Raw genomic sequence first — 22,608 nt, 5'->3', positions numbered from 1 at the left:
AAACCTAGCGTTGCTAGGTTTTGTATTTATCATGTTCAATGCTCTTTCCTATCCATGTGCAGACAGGGCTTTCACACAATCTGTTTACCATTATGACGTTATTTCTAAGTCTATCTTGGGGTTATCTTTCCTTATTACGGTGTATAGCCTGTCGACCACTCCCCTTTCCTGGTCTGCTAATACAAGACCTTCAGTTTGAGTGATATAGGAGGAGCAGCCATAAAAGTACATGTATTGTGACAGGTTTGCACAATACTGCAGAATACATATAAAACACGCACAGAAACACACATATATATATTTAAATACATATATATGTATATATTAATCTAGTGGCAATAGTGCCTGAGTAGGTATAGTTAGGTCAGACTTTTCATAGGCAAGGCATTTTGTTTCTTAATAACTTTTGTGCCATTAAAACATTTAAAAGAAACTTTAAAAAAATAGTTAATCCACATGGTCTCCTTTGCAGAAAGTTTTGTGCTGATCCGTCCAGCGAGGACCAAGAAAAAGAGGGGTGGGAGCCCCAAAACAAAACATTGATTTCCCATTTTATTAAAATAGAAATTTTGCTCTCTGATACAGAAAAAAACTCAGTTGAGTAGACATTTTCTAAATTTGGCGAAAAGTTTGTATTTTACTCATAAAGTGTATTTTTCATTATTTGGTGTAAATCAGTTCAGTAGTTTTAAAGAAATAACAATTTAGAAGGTGCTCGGGGGAGGCATGAAGGGGTTAATCACCAGAAAAACGTGATATTTACTGTTGGTGTTCATATATGCTATAATGGGTCAATTTAACAGAGACTGTTCATCCTGATTGACAGCCCACAACTTGAACAATATGTTGTGGCAGCCATTACAGAACTCGGGGACAAGGGGCTAGATGTGCTAACTTTAGGAATACCGAATTCCATATTGCGATTCTCTGCGAATCGCAATTTGGAAATCGTTATTTCTAATGTATGAAACTCTTTTGAGTTTCACTAGCAAATCTAGTGGGTCGCAAATAGACCTACCTTATGCATATTAATGAAGTAGGTCGCAATTTAAACCTTTTAGGAATCGCAGCCATCACAGGGATGGCCACCATGTCTGTGATTGCTTTTTGATAAAGCAATCTTCACTTATTTTACCATGCAGAAAACGGGATGCATTAAAAAAAGAAAAAAGGAATCTTTGCAGTTTCATTTTTAAAGAGTAGGCAGTGGTCCATGGGACCACGGCCTGCTCTTAAAAAAATGTTTAATTTACATTCCCAAAGGGGAAGGGGTAACATATTACAGTTTTTGACTGGAATATGGCTGCAACAGCAATAAATACCATACCGATAAAACATTTGGAAGGTATGTCCTAAACCCGCCCCTTCCAAATACCAAATTGAAAATGCAAAATGTGATTCGTCATCAAGTTACCAAATCGCATTTCAAATTTTGTACTTATAAAAAATTATTTTTCCAGTCTCAACTGGCCCAATTCTGCGAATTGGGCAGCTTGCAACCAGAAGAATGCTTGGTACATATTGCCCAAGGTCCCAGAACTCTGGAATGAATTAAAAAAAATCATATACTGTGGCAGAAGAACATGGTGGAGTTTCAAAGGGAGATCCCCTTGATTGAATGGCCACAACATATTGTGGCAGCCACTACAGGACTCCGGGTCATGGTCCCCATTGAAATGCATTGTAGTGAAAACCTATATTTCTGAGTCTCAAAAAGGAACACATGGAGGGTGATAATAGTTTTTAGTCACAATTTAAAACATTTGTTGGTGGTAGCATACTAACTAGTTTTAGGAATTATGGTGTATTCTAAGGTGATTTTACCCTGCGAAAAATGCTGATCCTCTGCTGGGATCCGATAAACCATGTTTGAGAGAAAACATTTTTCTCTCCGGATTTTCTCATAGAGATTATGGCATGCCCTCCAGATGCTAAAATGTGAACACATTTTCTATAAGTTAACAGTATCTTCCTCAGCCAAATGAGAACAAAGTCCGATATTCTGGTATTACGTACTTCTAACGGCACAACTTCCTGTCAGTTGTTCTACGATTGCTTCACCACAGTGTTCTAATGAGCAAATAGAGTACTAACATTCTGTATTTACTACAAAAGTGTGGCACACCTAATCACCATCTTGAAGTAATCAAAGCTATAAAACTGAAATAATTTCTTACAGAGGACACTGGAGTAAATGAAGAAATTAGAAGTTTCTTTTTGTCATAGAAATTGTGGTTAGTGCTCTAGAAAGCTAACATCAGGGTGCATTTTAATGAGTTGTCAAATATCCTCCTCATACATGTCAGTAAAACATGACATACAGAGAGAAACATGTATTTCCAACACCAGCTGCAGTCTGTCATTTAACTTCCTAGCAATCCCCTGCGGATTCACCACAGAAACAACTAAAACGAAAACATTTTGTATACACGTCAAAAGTGAAGCACTCCTAAACACCATTTGGTTGTAATAGGAGGGGTTGAATTTAAAGCCTTTCCTGAGGAGCAAGCTGAAGTAAATGAGAATCGAGAACTTAAAGCAGTGGGATACAAATATCAGTGTGAGTATGGGTTTTTACTAATCTGAGGCACAATGTATTTTGAATGGGGTTAACAATTTGTTAAAGAGGGCGATATTCTCATAAGTACAGCATCCCCTTTTCACATCTGTTTATTCACCCTATCATCTTCTCAGTCACTTAACAGTCTATAATTTTAAAATAGTAAACTTTTGATAGACAAACTTTGTGCGCAGTTGTAGTCAGGCCATAAGGCCAGACCCTTCAGCCACCCCAGCTGCACATGGCCTAAGGCCTTGAATAGCACAAGTTGGGCACTTGTGGATGGTTGGACCCTAGGGCTATTTAGAATAGGATCACAAAATTTAGAAAATCACTAAAAGAGTTCTCAAAGGTCAAAGGTAATTTTATTTCAGTTAATAAAAACCATAATATATTGCACAGATAAAAACATTAAAAAGTGTACTAATGTATTGTGAATCAGTTTTTACCAATTTCATTTAAGCATCACAGAAGATCATATTATACTCTGCATGAAATCACTATGGAGCCATCTTTACATTACATTCATCAGACCTTTTTCAGTCAGTAGTCGTTCTGCTTTAAGATCACATTTTATGAAAGCAGATATTGTTTGTGGGGACTCCCCTTTCATACAGAATAGTAAAGCGTGCCAACATGATCTAATACCATACATATTAAAAAATCATTTCAGCAAAAAATTGTTCTTTCCATTAATAAGAGTGGGCAGATTGCAAAAATATGAACCAAGCTTTCTTCATGTAATAGGCAAAGATTGCACTTTATGTTCAATGGTTGTTGTTGCCATTTGGGGATGTATTCTAATGTTTGGCATAAACCAAAACGTAACTGCAGTAGCTTGCTTTTGTAAAATGATCTAAGTGATCTAGGGTGTTTCTGGGGATGGAGCTGTCTGTACGTTTCAATCGTGATCCAGGCGAGCATGGATTCACTAAAAGAAACAAAGGTTAAATATTGAAATGAGGCAAAAAATAATGTTAAAAAAACAATAAACACTGAAATATGCTTCCTCTAGTTTTATAGCATAGTCAATTGACTATAAATTGCGTCTTATTATGCACAGTTTATGACCTCACATACTATAATACTCACGGTTGTTAAATGACATAACTGATGACATCACTCATTAGATTTACTAAAGAATATTGTTCAAATTATCAATAAATACTGTGGTCCCCAAGATAATATGTGAGGTCATAAGCAGGTGATAGGAGTGAAAGTTATAGTTAACTGACTAAACTATAAATGACTAATCTCAGTGTTTTTTGTATTTTTTAACTTATGTCCCTCTTTCATTTCAACATCTAACCCTATCGTCACTGTAACCTTTGTTTTTTTCAGTAAATATATATTTGTTTTTTTCAGTAAATAAATAAATAATTTCACCGAAAGTAACAACGGTTACAGGGACGTTATAGGTAGGTTGACATTGGGGAGAGGTGTGGCGCCGCGGCCAGGGCGACTGACGCTGGAATCTGGGGACCACGGTTCGATCCCCGGCTCCGGCGGCAGGTTAGCCCAGCACCATGTGACTCTGGGCAATAGCTCGCTTAATCTTCCCGACGGCCCCCAGCGCCTAGAGACCCTTACGGGTGATTGTGCGCTTTACAAATGTGGACTTTATTTTACTCACACACAACCTTAGAAATTCATCAGTTATAGTCATACTTATGGTAAGAAACTATAACCCGTGGCCTAAAGTTACTTAGACACTAGTTATAGCTTCTTCAGATGGTGCATGACACTGTTTCTGAGTGGTGCGTGTCATTTGAAAATGAGTACAAAGGTTTGCCTCTTCCAAGAGGAGGTCAGTGGCTTGTCATAAGAGACTTGTATGGGCATTTATAAGCGGAACCAGTTTGTTGGTGACTTCACCTCATTAACATCTTGATGCATCATCTGGAATGCATGTTAGGGGGGTCTAGCCATTATGCATATTCTCAGCATAACTTTCTTGGCAGTATGTCTGTGAATATTGTGACTTAGGGCCAGATGTACGACCAAGAAATTTTGCCCATCGCAAATTGCGACTCTTTTGCGAGACGCAATTTGCGTGCGCAATGTTCGATGTACAACAGTGTATTTCACACTATTTGCGATTCCTAATGGAGTCGCAAATTGCGAGGCTCATTACTATTAATGAGCCTCTCGCAATTTGCGAGCCCATTGGGAATGACAGCCCTCCCAGGGATGGTGGCCTGCTGGGTTCAGCAGATCTCAATGTCTGGGACTGCTTTTTAATAAAGCAGCTTTTTCTTTTTTAAATGCAGCCAATTGTCCTTAAAGGAAAACGGGATGGATTTCAAAGAAAAAGATTCAACGTTTCAGTTTCATTTTTTTAAGCACATGAAGTGCTCTCTGGGACCACTGCCTGCTCTTAAAAAGCATTTTCCAACATACTCACAAAGGGGAAGGAGTCCTCTGGGGACCCCTTCCCCTTTGCGAGTGGTTTACCACCTACTTGAAGTAGGTGGTAAACTGTGAGTGTTTTGCGGCTGCAAATGTGGTTGCAAAACAGTAGTACAGCATGTTGACTCGCTATTAGGAAGTGACGTCCCTTCCTAATAGCGAGAGTCGCAAATGCTATTTCAGGGACTCGCAAAATAGCATTTGTACATGCTATTACCCTTTTTTGCGGCCGCAAACGGGAGATTCTCCCGTTTGCGGACGCAAAAAGGGTCTTACATCTGGCCCTTCGTCCTACAATTGCAAGTTACACTATGTTAGATTGGAGGATGTTTAACTGGTCTTTATGTCAGTCTGCGACTCTGTCAACAAAGGAAAATCAGGTATTTTGCACAATGGCAGAGCAGTGAAAATGGGGCAGGTTGCACAAGCAGCTATGGCGAGTATGTCAGAATATTGTTAACAAAAATATTGTCCTAAATATATATTTTGACCTAAATATCATTTACAACAATATTACTTCATTTGGCGTTGATGTTATATTAACTCCAATGCAGGGATATTTTAATTAACAATATTTAAGACACATTTTTGTCAGACGATATCAAGGAACAATATGTAAGAACCATGCCACAATAGCTGATGGAATGAGAGATGTATTGTCTATAGACAGATATGCTACAGCTCTATATTTGTTATAACTTTCATTAAGTGGAGATGAGAATGCCATGTGGGATAGTTGTAAACTGAGCCTGGTACTGCATCTCATGAGCTAGGGTGGGAGAATATCACATCCACCCTTTGAATTCTGAATTGTGTTGAAGGTTGTATGTCAGAATATCAATAAAAGAAACAAAGTGCTCTAATCAAAATATCATGGACGAAAATGCATGTTGGTAAGAATAGATTACCATGTCGATATTTGGTTGTCAATATTTTGTCCTAAAATATATATGAAGCATGATCTTAAAATTCGGTATTCATGAACCTTATCATGGAGAAACCCAAAGTTCAAGCCCGCCCACAAAACAAAAACAAATGCTATCTAAATGTAACAGCACATTAAGACTACTACATAGTGTCATGGTACAGTGTACATAGTCTGGTGATTCACGGAACGCCAGACTCCCTGGGGCGCGGGGGTGGCAGTCTTCTGACCGCTCATTACAATTAGCGCAGTCAGACCGCTATTGCCCCTCTGCAGCAAGGGAACCACCATTCCCTGGCAGTGGTGCGGCGGTGTAGAGGCAGTAATATGCTTGGCAGGACCACCACTGTCCCGCCAAGCATATTATAACTTTCGTCCCCGCTGTGGGATTCAGGCAGTTCTTCCTCTATTAAAACCATAGCAGAGAGGAAACAAAGGGGGTCCTACAGAGCCCCCTGTTGCCTGTGGGCCATGGGGTGCATGCAGGGGGGCACAACATGTGCCCCCCTGTATGCACGCACCTCAGTTCCTGCACGGCATGGAACTGTTTTTCTGAGGCACCACTGTGGGAACGTAAAAAAAAAAAAGGCCTGCCAGACCTGAGAAACACTCGCAATCTACCGGGCGACCCGTCCACTGGTTTGGTGGTGCAGCGGTGCGGCAGCCCCAGCACCACACTGACAAACTCGTAATCAAGCCCTAAATATTTTATTAATATAATGACCACAGAGACCCTCTTCTATTAACCTCTTCCGTGTGTTGGATGGCCCCCGCCATCAGACGTCTCGGTGGGCGTGTGTGTCTGACGGCTGGGGGCTGTCCGATTTGCACACGTGTGGAATTCGCCCGCACAGCGGGGAAATTTGCGCCGCATCGAAGCGGTGTAAATTAAAAGGCAGCTATACACCAAGAGAGCATTAGTTTCAGGCATTTCAATCATAATTACCTTTAGGTGCTTCTTGTAGTTGTTGTACACCACAGCTAGGAACACAGACATAAATATGTACGTGTTGATTATAATGTAGGCTATGAAGAAGAGACAGTACCACCAGTTATAATCGAAAGCTGGCATCCTGAAAAGTAAACAAATAAATGTTAGTACTTCTACTTACTTGCGCATCATCAATATTTTCAGAGTGAAAGCAGCCTGAGGCTAAGTGGTCAGTATGGTAGTGTCAAAGATCCTTCATTGTGGGAATGTGAGTAGGTGCAATACAGGAAGGACGGTCCATGGGATGGGAAGTGTGGATCACCCTGTGGCAGCTCTCAGTGGGTAATACTTTCTGCTTCTTAAAGGAATCATGTGATCTACACATCAGGAGGATTATGGTCTTATTTCCTATTGCCTGTTAACAAATACAAGTGATAATATGCTGGGTGAGAGGTTGAAACTGACTTGACCAAACAGGTATACCAACACAGGAAGCACAACTAGTAGTGGCCATCTTAGTACCGACAGTCCTCAATGGCCAGGTATGGAGAGCCCTTTCCTTGTCACCAAGAGGGACAGTCATAAATACTGTATGGACACAAAGATATTCTGGCAGTTCTAGCATCATTGCAAACCATGGCACTTTATTTCCAATGTATACCTGGGATTAAGAATTACAAGTTAAGGCTGAAGGCTCGTATTATGCTTCTAATCTTGTCATCTGTTTTTCCAGCAGCCAAGTTACGAAAGACTACAAATCCCATCAATCCAACTAACCAATGAAACGAATAGTTCAACACAAAATATCGAAAACGCTGAAGTCTATATTCGTCCTAATGAGAAAACAACGCCTCTTAAGAAAGGGAAAGGTACGTTGTCGGAGGTGAAGGAAACAGACACAGAAGCGAGAAGAGGAAATTTCAGTCAGTAGAATTTCTATTTGTAAAATGCAACATCCATCGTGACGAATTTCCTGCAGTTTGTTTAATTAAAATTAGTGGGCACACTTAAATCATTAGGAAAAAATTCCATTTGCAATGAAACAACAACAAAGAGAATTGATTAAATTAAATTAAAAGACACCACCTCAAAGTGAAAGCGCTGTTATTGCAAATCTAAAACAGAAAGAAACTCTCTTTCAGAATGAGATTTTTTTTGTCAAATGTGGCACCCTATCTAGAAATAACCCCAAGGCGCAGTATTGTTTTCGAGAGGGAATCAAATATGTCCCAGAATGCTGCCCTGCATATTTCTGTAAGACAATGTTTTTATAATACCACCAATACTCTTGTATTATGCATAGAGGGCCCCAAATGCCATTGTAATCCCTGCAGGGGGGTATCATGCATAAAATAAGTCAGAGAGTGAAAGAAAGTTTTGTGCCAGAGGCATAACAAAGGCGCCTAATCCTCAGGGCCCCCCTTTCAGCCATTGCTTAGTTTGAGCAGGTGATTTCCTGTGCTTGGCTCCGGCACTAATGACAGCGGCCACCTGGTGGCGCTGTTTGTGTAATTTAGAGATGAGCAGAACAATTGTTTGTTAATTCAATAGACATTAAAAATAACGAATACTTGCTGTCCAACTAATTATTATGGCTTTGTGGGCCTCCAACAGTCTGAATTGTCACAACAGTAGCAGTAGTGCGTTGGTTCGTATTGGTTAGTACATTCATTGGCAGTGCTGGCAGTGGCAAGGGGTGGTGCAAGCTGCAGCGGCCACTTTACGAGGTCCCTGGCACTTTTTTTGTTTTCAAATTAAGCACTGCTTTCAGCCCAAGGTTAATGAATATCTTTGAGATATAGGAGAAGCAGGGGCCCCTCATCACACTATACGGGGGTTAGGGGGTAGGGGGGGTGTCATCATTTTGCGTAACGCCTCTGTTTTGACCAATTGTACCTAGCGTAAAATCACAAGAAAATGACAAATAAAACCTTGACTAAAGTTTTAAGTTTACGTGTGATGTTGGGTGACTTGGAGATTTAAGGCAGAAATGTAGAACAGAGTTCTGTACTTCCAAAATTCTGACTAAGCGCAAACGCAAATACCAAAGGCGACCAGAGTGAGAGATTATGTACACTTTAGTACCAGAATTAAACAAGGGTATCTGATGAAATATATGTTTCTGCATGAACGTCTCACCCTAGCAAAGATGTGCAGGAAGAGACTACAAGCAGAAGTGCATGAACCATAGTACTGAAAGGGCAGGCACTTCTAGATAAAACAGCAAACAGCCGAAACACCACAATGCCTGCAGAAGCACCGAAATCACAAGGATTTCATCAGTAGAGAACTTGGGGCCAGATGTACAAATGGCCAGATCCGATTTTTAGAATGTAAACAAAGGCAAATTGTGATTAGGTAACTTGGTATTGAATGGCAATATGTATTTGCTACCAAATACCGATTCAGTATTTGGGAGGGGCGTCCCTTTAAAATACCGAATCAGAATAGTTTGTATTAATGTCTTGCGACCAAATTCCAGTTACAAAACAGTAATACTTTAACAGATTAACACCTCACAAAGTAACCCATTCACAAAAGGGAAGGGGTCCTTTGGGGACCACTTCCTCTTTCGGAATGTTAAAAAATATTTTTTAAGAGCAGGGAGTTGTTCCACGGCCTACTCCTAAAAAATTGAACTGTAAAGTTTCTTTTAAGTATAACATTTCCCTTTAGGAAAACAGACTCCTTAAAAAAAAAAAGATTGCTTTATTAAAAAGCAATCAGAGAAATGGTGGTCTGCTGACCTCAGCAAACCACCATCCCCGTTATGGCTATGATTCCTAATGAGTTGCAAACTGCGACCTACCTCATTAATAGTCATGATGTAGGTAGTTTTGGGAGCCCTAAGGAATCCTTAAACGAAACTCAATGAGTTTCATTTATTAGGAATACCAATTTCCTAATTCTGATTTGGAGAGAATCTGAATCAGGTGTGATGTATTTACTATGGGTACTGTATCGATCCCCCTATTTCTGACCCTTGTCTGGTTAATAATTAACTAGCAGCCATTCAACTGCACAAAAACCCGTTATCTGATTAGCCATACAACGGTACAGAAGCCCATTATCTGATTAGGTCATAGCGCATGCCATCTCATTAGGCAAGCACTATTTCTCCAGCCCCCTAATAGGCATACAGTGTTCTCAAAACAAATCAAACCTACAGCGACCTGGGAAATCCCCGTAGCAATTGTTTTGATTTAGCCGAGAACTTCAGTAAAGAATGTGCGAACGATCAGTTCGTATGACATCCTTATTGACGTATTTATGTCCATCCTTACGTCAATCTCGGCACCTTTCAGGTATAAATAATACCGACATTGCCTTAACCTTTTCAGCGCGACCGCGATTCCCCCTCCGGTGCTGGGCCGTAATAAAAACGGGTGTGGTCGTGACGGAACGGTTCCGTCATGAGCACAGCTCAACCGTAGCTCATGACGGAACCGTTCCGTCATGAGCATGGAAGGGGTTAAGCAAACACACGAGGTGGTGACAAGATTGGAGCAGCGAGACTTGCCGAGGAGCCCAGCTGACAGCGAAGCCCACAGACGCTGCCCCTCCTTTCTGACGCACTGAGAGAGAGACGCTGCCTTTTCTCCTGCCGAGAAATCCAGCTCCGGCGCTTCCAGCCGCCCTTGCAGGCAGCTGGGATATCAAGCCCTGAGATAGAGATACCAGCCCTCCAGCCTTCTAAATCCCAGGTACTGAACTGAATAACCCCTTGCAGAGAATTCTTGAAGCAGACCCTTGGCAAAGCAAACTTAACTTAAACTGCTATTTATCTACTCCCGCCCACGTATTAGGCTTAGGTCAGGTACATTGGGGTAGGCGTAGTTAGAAGCACCAGTTGAGTACGATTAGTCAATGTATATATGTATGTATCTATTTTATCCATTTTAAGTATCATATGGCTAAGAAACCATATCAATGCTTTTACAGTATTATTTTATAATTCTGTTTTTACTGTATGCACTCTACTTAACAATAAGTATTGCAATAATAGCGATTCATTTCTCTTGTATGAGAAAAGAGACTGATCAATAAATAACATCTTTTATTGAACACGCCCGTCTCTTCCTTTTCTCTACAATCTGGTGAAACTAAGAATGCACTGAACTGACTGAGTAAAATAAGTTGTCTTTTGTTTTCACACGACTCTAGAGATACACTCTTGATTAGGGGAGAGCAAAGTTGTCATGTTCTATGGTTGTCAGAAACTAAATCCCTTCTTGTCTATCCAGGGAGGTTAAACTCCTCCTTGTCTATTCGAGAAAGTTTCTAGTGAACTCTGAGCTAGCTGGCAAACACTAAACTTTAAGTCTAATATCGTCAGTAGAAGACCTAGTTAACCTCTGTCCTACGTCTATACTATTGAAGATATTATTCCAATGTGCAGAGCCTATTGGGATAATAGGAACTACACTACATGGCGCCCAACGGTTTGGATAGGCGATAAATCTAACGTAAGACATTAGAGTAACTCAGTCGTGCTTTTTCACACAGACCCCTTTTTCCCCATAATACTCCAAAGACGTCTGGAGTGGGTGAAAGGATATATTCGCCAAACTTCGTAGGAGAAGACTCCTATGTATGGTTCTTGGTTTATTCAAAGTTGGGGAGAGGGGTTGGCCTAACGGCTAAGGCGCTCGACCTCGGACTCTGGGTTCGAGTCTCGGTAACGACGCCAAAAACCCCCTGTGATTCTGGGCAAATCACTTAATCTCCCCGTGCCTAAAAAAAAATGAAAGTGTGTCCTCATGTAACGTAACTGGTGCTATGTAAAGCGCTCTGATAACTGATTCGGTTTGGTTCTAGTTCGCGCTATATAAAACTCTGCAAAAAAAACCAAACAAAAAAAACGTTGAAGGATACAATGTTCCAAAATATTGTGCATCTCATCTTTGTTTCCATAGAAACCTGATCTGCAAATAAACACAATAACCTTCTTGACAGTAGAATGTCAGAAATTGAAGAAGAAAGGGAGACAGCTAGAATAGCAGCTCAACTCCTAGCGGATGACAATAGTCTCCTACAGCAAGACCCGGATGCAATACTCATCCCGGTCAACATAAGAAAATCTATAACTTTAAAACTTATAGAAAATGGGCTGACACCGAGAGGTGGTACAGTCATATTCGTAATTGAGGCACACGAATATCGGCAGACAGAGGTATTCTATTCATGGATAAACTTTCCAGCAGCAAACGCTGTAACAAAGGACTTCCACTATTACAAAATAGAGGAACCTCCTAATGAGTACACTCCTTTCGAGGAGGTGGAAATACCACTCAAATACCAAGAGCACCTGCTCTGGTTTAATGGCGCCCTAAAACATAATAATCACATCACCAGGCTTGGTCCACAAGGTAGACCAGGAGCAACGTGGCCGGTCCTAGCCGGATACACACCACATCCAGACATTGAAGAAATGCCTGCACCAGATCTTTTAGCACAGCTAAAACAATTAATTAAAATACATAGACAACTAGTCCAATATGTAATGCGGACTTCAACAGTCCAACCATCGATTAAAATTCCACAGCTGATCCCTCATCAGGGGAACACAAATAAAATTACACCACAGAACATACAGTCCTGTCTAGGTAAAGTACCCGCAAAACGGGAACAAATTCCATTCTGGTTAGCAGAAAAAATCACTCAAATAGAGGCAGTGTTCCCTGATACCACCTCTGTTGAGAAACACAGAATTCTGACTATCTGTCTTCCAATGGGAATCGCACCACATGTGGAGGACTTTGACACTTGGGGTACAGTCTTTGCTTCCATTTACACAAAAACACATGATGTCCCATCCATGTCAGTAATACCAGGTGTGCTAAAACAAATTCAAGATGAATACGGTCCAGAACCTGCTTTAACTCTTGGTATGAAACTACTAAAAGACTTCAAGCAGGTCTCGGCAATATTATTAGCCAATATAAAGGGAGAAGCAGCAAATGTGGCGATCCGCCAGAGGTTGAAAGAAACAGATATAGCAGACCAACCATTTGAACTTGCCAGAATCATAGAAAAATCCTATGAAGAACTAGGAAGAGATAGTTTGGGTGGGAAACCAGTGAAACCCCAACTAATAGAAAATCCTGAAAAGGTATTTATTAAAAATAATCTAAACACTTCAAAGAAGATCTGGGATGGAAATAAACAATCCACTCCCAAAGAAAAAAGATTCCAGTCCAGAGGAAGGTCTCCTCGGCGGAGAGAAAGATCTCCGGACCAAGGACACAAGTCTCCCCAGAGGGAGCCCTCTGAGAAAAAATACAACCTTAGAAATAGGGAAAATCTGAAGAAACCTGATAGATATCAAGATATTGATACACGTCCCTCTCGATCTTTTCAGACTTCCTCGCAGAAATCGGAAAGAAGAGGACGGTCAGAACACAGGGAAGAGCACGTCAAGTCCAAAGACAAGGAACCTGCTCATCAAAATAAAAAATTACAGTTTCCAAAAAAGAAGGTAGCCAGTATTAAAGTAATCAACCATGCCGAGAATACTGAGGACACAGCTGAAAAACGGAGAATGGGCTCAGACAATGCTAGACAGCGCACAGAAGTGAGCATAGCTCGCAAGATCCCTATGACTCATCTGGAGACAGTGGACACGAATGAATACATTCAGGTGGAAACTGCAGATACCAGAGTTAGCAAACTTCATAAAATATATGAAATAACATTGCGTATAGAGGGGGATAAGACTAGGAAAATAAGGGGTCTCTTTTGGGATAATCTCTCCAAGGGCTATGACATCCTTCTAGCTGAAAGAGACTGGCCACCAGAGTTTGTCAATGAGTGCCCTCATGGCGAAGAAATAATTATGCCTGCCTTCTCAAATCATATTCCATATCATAAAAAATATACACTTGCAAGAAAGTGGGCAGTAGCCCAAGCTCCTGCATTATATAAAAACCATGTGGGATGGGATGAGGACTCTCCTCCTCACAAAATCCAGTTAAAATCACAACCTACTGCACAGAGGCAGTACCCAATTAAGCAAGAAGCTAAAAAACGGGTAAAAGAGATCCTAGATCAACTTGAATACCAGGGGGTGATTGAAACTTGCACCTCACAAATGAATAATCCTTTGTTTCCTGTCTCCAAACCAGATAATTCATATCGTCTTGTTTTGGACTACAGACACCTTAACTCATATGTTGCAAAACCTTTGCAGTACAAAACTCGCATAGTGCTGCACTAATGAATAACATAGTGCGCAAAAAATACAAAACAACATTAGACATCTCTAATGGATTCTTCTGTCAAAATATAGCACCAGAGAGCAGATATTTGACCGCGTTCTCAATAAATGGCGCGCAAAAAAAATTCTGTCGTTTGCCCCAGGGGTTCAAGAACAGCCCAGGATTATTTTCAGCAAGAGTAACAGAGTTACTACAAATATATGATGATGAGGCATTATCTTATGTCGATGACATCTATCTAACAGATGATGACTTGGATACTCACTTGAAGAGAGTGAACACCATAATACTTGGGTTCGCAGCAGAGGGTTACAAATTCAACTTTAAAAAGTCAAGAATTGCCCATCTAACTGTCCTGTTTTTAGGATATGAACTATCAAGTGAAGGCAAAAGCCTGGCTGACAATTTCCTAGAGAAATGTGCTGCAATCCAAGCACCTAGAACACTAAAAAACTTACAATCAATTCTAGGTTTCCTAAATTTCGGAAGAACTTACATTATAAATTATGCAGAGAGAGTTAAACCTCTCTATGATCTTATAAAACCAGATTTTAAAAGAATCAATTGGACTCAAAAACACACAGAAATTTTGAGATCTTTACAAACAGATATGTTAGTTAAAACAAAATTACAAACACGTGATAACACATGCAACCTTGTGATTCGAGTCATCCCAGGAAGATGCGGATTCACGTACCTAACCTCTAATGAGGGAGAGAAGGTACCAATTGCATACAAATCACATTTGTACATAGAAGCTGAAAAAAGGTTCAGTATTAAGGAAAACATTGTTCATGCGGTTCAAACAGCTGTAGCAAAAGAAAAATACCAAGCCGACGGTAGACAGGTTACAGTCAGAACAGCAGAATCAGCTTTTGAGGCATTAACAACACCATGTAATTTACCGACAACGGCACTGAATCCAGAATGGATACAATGGGTAAATTCTGTTGCTACAGACAAAGTAAAATACTATTTTGACCCGGAAATGAAAGAATTAAAATATCTAGAATATGAGAGAGAATACCCTCTGCCAATCGACATTCTGCCTTTACGACAGTACGCCTGTGTAATATATACAGACAGTCACGCTCAACCCTCAGTCTGGGGAGAGCTGGCTTACAACGCCACATGCTAAATTGTAAAAGACGTGTGGCGCGGAGGTAAATTGAGACCTCTATTTACAAAAACACACTCAGTGGAAAATAATTCAGAACAACAAACTGAAATAATAGCGTTAAAAATGGCGCTAGATAATGCCGATCGCGAATTCCCGACACTTATAGTGTGCGATTCGTATTACTGCGTCAAATCATACAATAACGATTTACAGAAATGGATTCAAAACGGTTACAAAGATGACACAGGTGCAACAATAAAGCAAAAAGTGCTTTGGGAACAAGTAGTTCTTTTACAGAAAGAACTACCAAAAACTCACGTGATACATTCACTGATTCATCAGCGTGATGGCGTTCACGTTGCAGGGAATTCATTGGCTGAGACAGCCACAGCGGTAGCAACTGAATCGGCTTCCGTAGCTACAAAAAAGCGTGCAGTAAAATACATTGACGGTGAAACTGTGCTGGCAATAAAAACGTCATCAAAAGGCGACTGCTCAGCGCTACCGATCAATTACCCACTCAATTATACATACATAATCGATGCAAACTCAGTCCCTTTTGCTCGAATCCCTGGAGTGGGGGATAGAGTAATTCCAAACACGGACAAGAGAGTCTTGTTAATAGTAGACGCACATATTGGCGAGGGTCTAAGACATCGCACAATTAAAGATTCTCTAGCAGAATTACAAACAACATACTGGTGGCCAGGAATGAGTCTGGACCAACACCTATTCGCGAGGAACTGTCCAAACTGCAACAGAGATCGCAGTGGTGAACGAAACGGTATATTCCCACGGCTTTTCGCTCAATAAGGAATAGGTTACCAACATAAACACACCCAGTATGAATAATGCGTCATATTAACATGTAGAGACTATTTTCACTTATAATGTAGACCCCAACTTTCGGCTGACGTCGGAACTGTTATACAAAGATTGGCGAGTCTATAATGGCATATACGCTAGAAGCATGTTACGTTCTGACCAAAATCTTTCCTTTAGCTCTAAAACAGCTTATGGGGGGTGCCTGGCCAGAATGAACATTGCATTGCGGGACTCTTCTCACTTCCTTCCTGAGGGAAACGGGATGGTGTAAAGAAAAAAACAAGGCATAAAGCAATCTATAACAGCAAAGGTATTAGGTTCGGAAGCTGGGTGGGTCAAACATTTAATAAGTGTCCAACGTAGTCTTAATAATCTGCCAAGAAATTCTCTGAGAGGTCTCAGTCCGTACGAACTATTGTTTGGGACTAGAATGTTAGTCCAGGACTTAGATAGTCAGACTTCAGTGGTTAAAGAAAAATGCTTTGATATCAAAGATCGCTTGGCTATTTTACAGGACTTAAATGAAACAAGAAGAGACCTGAGCAACATAAAGTTGAACCAACAGCCAACAACCACTGAAGAGAAACCACCTGTCCCAGCAAGGCCTGTCTGGATTCCAAAAGTCGGGGATCTGGTCAGAGAGAAGATCGCGGTAAAGAAGGAATTTGGGCCTTCTTACAGAAAAGCAGTTCCTGTCTTGTCTATCAACGGGACAAGATCAGTAGTACTACCGCCCCTTGCTGGTAAAAAGGAGAACCGAGTCATATCCATCGACCTGGTTAAACCACAATCATGTGGCCGTTAACAAATAGTAGGCCAAGTGGACTCCCAAGAAGTAGCAGAACACCAAAGTTTGCTACATCCACAGAGGTTCAAACTGAAAGACTGATCACATTTGAAAAATCTACAGTGAAACAACAAGGACTATGCAACAAAGCAATGGAACTTAAACCTCTTAAACCCCAAATCAAAGCTTTTCATCAAGAAACACCGACCTACGATGATGTAACTACAGACTTTTCTAATGAAACAAAGCAAAATCCAAAAGCAAAAAGTAATCCAGAAGCAATTGGAACAATTGACAGAACGGCATCCGGCTACTTCATCAACTTCGATGATTTTTCTGAAGATCCAAGTGAACCAGAAGTACAGCCATCAACAAAAACTTTTAAAGACAAAGCAAAGGAACTTTTTCTTCAACTAAAGGGAACCTATCTGACTTCTCCATGGATTGAAATTTGGGTGACATTAGGTGCATTTGTCCTCATACTTTGGCTCATCATGGTACTATGCTTGGGACATTTCATTGAGGGAAAATATGCTAAAATGGACACAGCAAGCCAGAAAATCAACTTGGTCCTTAAACCACACACATCTTCACACGTCAAGAAAAGAGAACTTTCTTCAGTGAACTTCACAGCCAATCCTATACCAGGCGGTGTAGCATGGGACAATACTGATTATGAAATCTATGGCCCGGTTGAAATCCTGAAGTATCCACATCAATTTAAGATCTCGTTAAGTGACTTTGTAAAACCAAGCACATTTGCTGATGATTGGGACTTTGAAAATATTAATGGTATGATGTCTGACCTAGTAATGTCTGCTAAATTTACAGAACATGATTATTTGCAGGGTTCGTCTAATTATGATCAAATGTTCTGCTACAACCACTATGGTAACCATTATCTCCATAAATCTGCACAACCTAGAAATGTTTTAAATTATAACCAATGGGAACATTGTGCTACTCCTCCAAAGGGTAGTTCTAAAACATTTTATGATAAATATTCATATTTTTCAGGGTTTAACACAAGTAATGCAGAAACATTTTATTTCAAATTGTCGAATAAGACAGGTATGAAGACCATGCTTACAAACACGAAATTGATATATTCAGATTCATTTTTTGAGCAAATGAATACATTTATATCATTGTTCAGAGCTTTCCAGTTTCAATACTGCCAAAAATATATACAGGCAGGCCAGTATGAAAGGTTGGGTAAAGGGTACATTAAGTCAACATGGAACCTGCCCTATACACACACATGTGTTAGTAATAAAGGCCAGAATGTGTTTCTTAGTGGCAATAATTGTGCACGGTCACTAAGCGGCACACTTCTGTGTCAGGGTATTAGTTTGCATGGAGCCTGTGAAGGGACTACAAATAACCTTTCATGTCACCAGCTAGGCACACCTGCAACACAAATAGAACCATTCTTTAGGAGACTCTCGAACGGGAGTTACATTCTAATTGTAGATCGCAGATGTTGCAGTCTGCTGCCCGGAAAACCTTATCTCATAACCGTGACTACGAAGGTCATGTGCTGTGAACGAGTATTGTTCCCAAACGATGCTCGAGACAGGGAGGCAAGGTTATGGCCCAGTTTGAAAATTTCTTCTATTCGAATTGATACTTTAAGCAGAATGAAGACTGTGCTCCTACAGACGCCAACCCGGTTAACGTCATCAAAAGAAACGTATGATCTCCAAGTTGCAAGGACAACTGCAGAGATTCATTCACTGTTATCAACCAATTCCCCCATACATTTCGCAGAAATACTGAGCGAAATCTTAAATATTTCTGATACAAGTGGAATCTCGAGTGTATTTAAGACAGTGTTTTCGGGAGCTTTAACCCCATTCAAAGCCATCCTGGGTATTTTTCCTGATTTTGTCCATTCCATCTTTGGCGGACTTCCTCTCCTTTTGGGACTAGTGGCAGGCATCCTATTTTTGATCCTGTTACTTCGCTATGGCAAACCACGTCACAGACAAGACACCAGCGACAATGGAAGAAACGATCCTAGCCATACGCTACAGGGACCGCATAACTAAAGTCCTTGGAATAGCCCGGCTTAGAGACCTGAACATGACTTGGTTTCTTTCATTTAGACCGATGTGGCAAAGTTGTGTTATGCCTGTATTAAGGTGCTTGCTATGCGGCGAAGAATGCGTGTTGGACACCTGTCTGACACTACAATCGGATGTGCCAATGGACGCAGAGACTTTGTTGGGTCCGGTAACGGCTCATGCATTGTACTGTCCCCAGCGGCTACCAATCCTGATGACGGCATTCGTGGAGACTTCACCACTACGATTGAAGAGTAGTGAAGTACAAGATGAAAGCAGCATCGATCAGGTACGACCTTCTGTCAGCTATGCTGATCGAAACATCAATGAAGGCAATCATGCTCATGAAGGCATGTTAATTAATTTTTCCGAGTTAGTGGAACTTTCGCAAGAAGCAGTTGACCGTTTTTTCGAAAGTCTCAACAATATGATGTTTTCACCAGAGCAGAAAGAATGACTTTTAGCAAACTAGCACACGGCGTTCCCTACACCCTGAATTTGGCCTTCAACTTTGAAAATAAAGCAATAAGACATTTTTCTCACCAGTTTTTACGGAGAGCGGGACATTTTTTTCTTTCCATTTCCAAAAATATTTACGATTTTTTGGGACACTTATCTTCTGCTTAAAGTAAAACTATTCTTAGAGAACAACATTTCTATTTTTAGATACTCTAGAGACATTAGCTACCCTCTAGCATGTTCACAAGTATTTATGATTTTGTGATGAGATGGTCTCGAATTTTTTCTTCTGTATTAAGAGCCATTTCATGTGTAATTTCCGCATTTCGTTCATGCTGATTTCAAAATATGCGTATTAGATTTTGCATTATTATACTGCTTGAAGTGCATATAGTAACTATACTCATCTTTTCGTGTATTTCGCATTTCCAATTTTCAAAATGCATTTGATTGTATTTTGGGGTGGTTCGGTATACACATGCACTACTAGTTTTGTTTACTATGCCTAGATTTGTAAATATGGACATAGATTACGTGGAGTGGGTGTAATGTATTTACTATGGGTACTGTATCGATCCCCCTATTTCTGACCCTTGTCTGGTTAATAATTAACTAGCAGCCATTCAACTGCACAAAAACCCGTTATCTGATTAGCCATACAACGGCACAGAAGCCCGTTATCTGATTAGGTCATAGCGCATGCCATCTCATTAGGCAAGCACGATTTCTCCAGCCCCCTAATAGGCATACGGTGTTCTCAAAACAAATCAAACCTACAGCGACCTGGGAAATCCCCATAGCAATTGTTTTGATTTAGCCGAGAACTTCAGTAAAGAATGTGCGAACGATCAGTTCGTATGACATCCTTATTGACGTATTTATGTCCATCCTTACGTCAATCTCGGCACCTTTCAGGTATAAATAATACCGACATTGCCTTATGCAAACACACGAGGTGGTGACAAGATTGGAGCAGCGAGACTTGCCGAGGAGCCCAGCTGACAGCGAAGCCCACAGACGCTGCCCCTCCTTTCTGACGCGCTGAGAGAGAGACGCTGCCTTTTCTCCTGCCGAGAAATCCAGCTCCGGCGCTTCCAGACGCCCTTGCAGGCAGCTGGGATATCAAGCCCTGAGATAGAGATACCAGCCCTCCAGCCTTCTAAATCCCAGGTACTGAACTGAATAACCCCTTGCAGAGAATTCTTGAAGCAGACCCTTGGCAAAGCAAACTTAATTTAAACTGCTACTTATCTACTCCCGCCCACGTATTAGGCTTAGGTCAGGTACATTGGGGTAGGCGTAGTTAGAAGCACCAGTTGAGTACGATTAGTCAATGTATATATGTATGTATCTATTTTATCCATGTTAAGTATCATATGGCTAAGGAACCATATCAATGCTTTTACAGTATTATTTTATAATTCTGTTTTTACTGTATGCACTCTACTTAACAATAAGTATTGCAATAATAGCGATTCATTTCTCTTGTATGAGAAAAGAGACTGATCAATAAATAACATCTTTTATTGAACACGCCCGTCTCTTCCTTTTCTCTACAATCTGGTGAAACTAAGAATGCACTGAACTGACTGAGTAAAATAAGTTGTCTTTTGTTTTCACACGACTCTAGAGATACACTCTTGATTAGGGGAGAGCAAAGTTGTCATGTTCTATGGTTGTCAGAAACTAAATCCCTTCTTGTCTATCCAGGGAGGTTAAACTCCTCCTTGTCTATTCGAGAAAGTTTCTAGTGAACTCTGAGCTAGCTGGCAAACACTAAACTTTAAGTCTAATATCGTCAGTAGAAGACCTAGTTAACCTCTGTCCTACGTCTATACTATTGAAGATATTATTCCAATGCGCAGAGCCTATTGGGATAATAGGAACTACACTACACAGGAAGTCGGTATTCCTAACATGTGTACATCTGTCCATTAATCGCAGCAGGACCTCTGTTATGTCTGCAATATAGGAACGACCCTAGCTGCTATCGGCCTATTTCCCTCCTGGACGCCCTATTAAAAATTGTGGGGAGAATAATTTTAAATAGACTTCAAATTTGGGCAGCCGAGGAGGGGTTTTTAACAAAATTACAATATCGTTTCTGATCAGGCATGGGGACCATAGAGCAGGGACTGAACCTGGCCTTAATCATAGATAAATGCACAAAGGCTAAAAGGGGGAAACTTTGTCTTACCTTTGTAGACTTTAGTTCCGCGTTCGACTGCGTTAACCACAACATGATATGGGTTATTTTAGAAGACCTCAAGGTGGACCCGGTCTTATTATCGTTTATAAAGGAAATGTACAAGAATGCAGGGGCGAGGGTGCGCTTTGGGAAGATGGGAGACTGCTGGGCTAAATTCCCTATCAAAAAGGGTGTCAGACAGGCGTGCATACTGGCCCCCTTTCTTTTCACGCTTTATATAAATAGTCTGGGTCAACATCTCAGTAGAGATCAAAATGACTACCCGACCATAGGGGGCACCCCCGTTCCCCTTCTACTATACGCCGACGAAGACATTTACCATGGTTTGTGGTAAGAATAGAGGTACACCATGTAACATCTTTATTGAAAATAGAAAAATAGAAAATACTGACACTTTTTGTTATTTAGGCATTACCTTTGATAACAGAGGCACCTGGAAATCGGCGATTAAGGCTAGAAAGCTGATTCTTACCAGAGCTGTGGGGGCTGTCTTAAATTTTGCGAAAAAGATAGGCGAAAGACCTGTGATAGAGCTGTTGGAAGTTTACAAGATAAAATGTATGTTCACTGGGGTTTATGGGGCAGGGATATGGGGCGCTGAAGGGTCAGATGCAATACAAATTTAGGCGTCCCTGCTTCCACCGCTACATATAGTTGCCACCAGGAGTTAGGCATCCCTTACATATTAGATATCACTAAGATAGCCCCGTTGTTACTGTGGCACAAGGTATGGGTAACGGACGAAACAGGTTTTAATAGGGATGTAATACAGGATTGCCTTAAGTTAGATGGGGCCAAAGAAATGGTATGGTTTAATTATATAAAAGGATTAACGAATGCCATTGGTCATCCCGAATATTTCACTAACCCCAGTAGCCTGAAAGATATCTCCAGGAAAGGCCTGAAGGATCGCTGCCTGAAATATCTTGATGAGCAAAGATGGGATAAAGAGAGAGAAAAACAAACGGTAATGGCACATCAATTGATTTTGAGTGGTGAGGGCACTCAACAATATCTTTTGATGGTACCGAGCAGCTTTAGCCGCATGATATTAGCTCGTTTCCGACTTGGCTCTTTTTTTAGAATGGTTTTATTTGCAG

The 22,608-nt window shown here is 40.7% G+C and overlaps 1 protein-coding gene across 1 annotated transcript in view; it reads right to left on the bottom strand.

Annotated features, from left to right (window-relative positions):
- LOC144761652 (two pore calcium channel protein 1-like) overlaps nucleotides 1-22,608 on the bottom strand; it is a 603,295-nt gene that overhangs the window by 288,624 nt on the left and 292,063 nt on the right. The window contains exon 8 of the mRNA XM_078646942.1: nucleotides 6,841-6,967. Coding sequence (XP_078503068.1) covers nucleotides 6,841-6,967 — 127 coding nt within the window. The remainder of the gene's footprint in view (nucleotides 1-6,840; nucleotides 6,968-22,608) is intronic.

The sequence above is a fragment of the Lissotriton helveticus genome, chromosome 6 (assembly GCF_964261635.1).
Source record: "Lissotriton helveticus chromosome 6, aLisHel1.1, whole genome shotgun sequence".
Lineage (NCBI taxonomy): Eukaryota > Metazoa > Chordata > Amphibia > Caudata > Salamandridae > Lissotriton > Lissotriton helveticus.
Note: the sequence above shows the minus strand (reverse complement) of the source record. Positions and strands in the feature narration are given on the sequence as shown.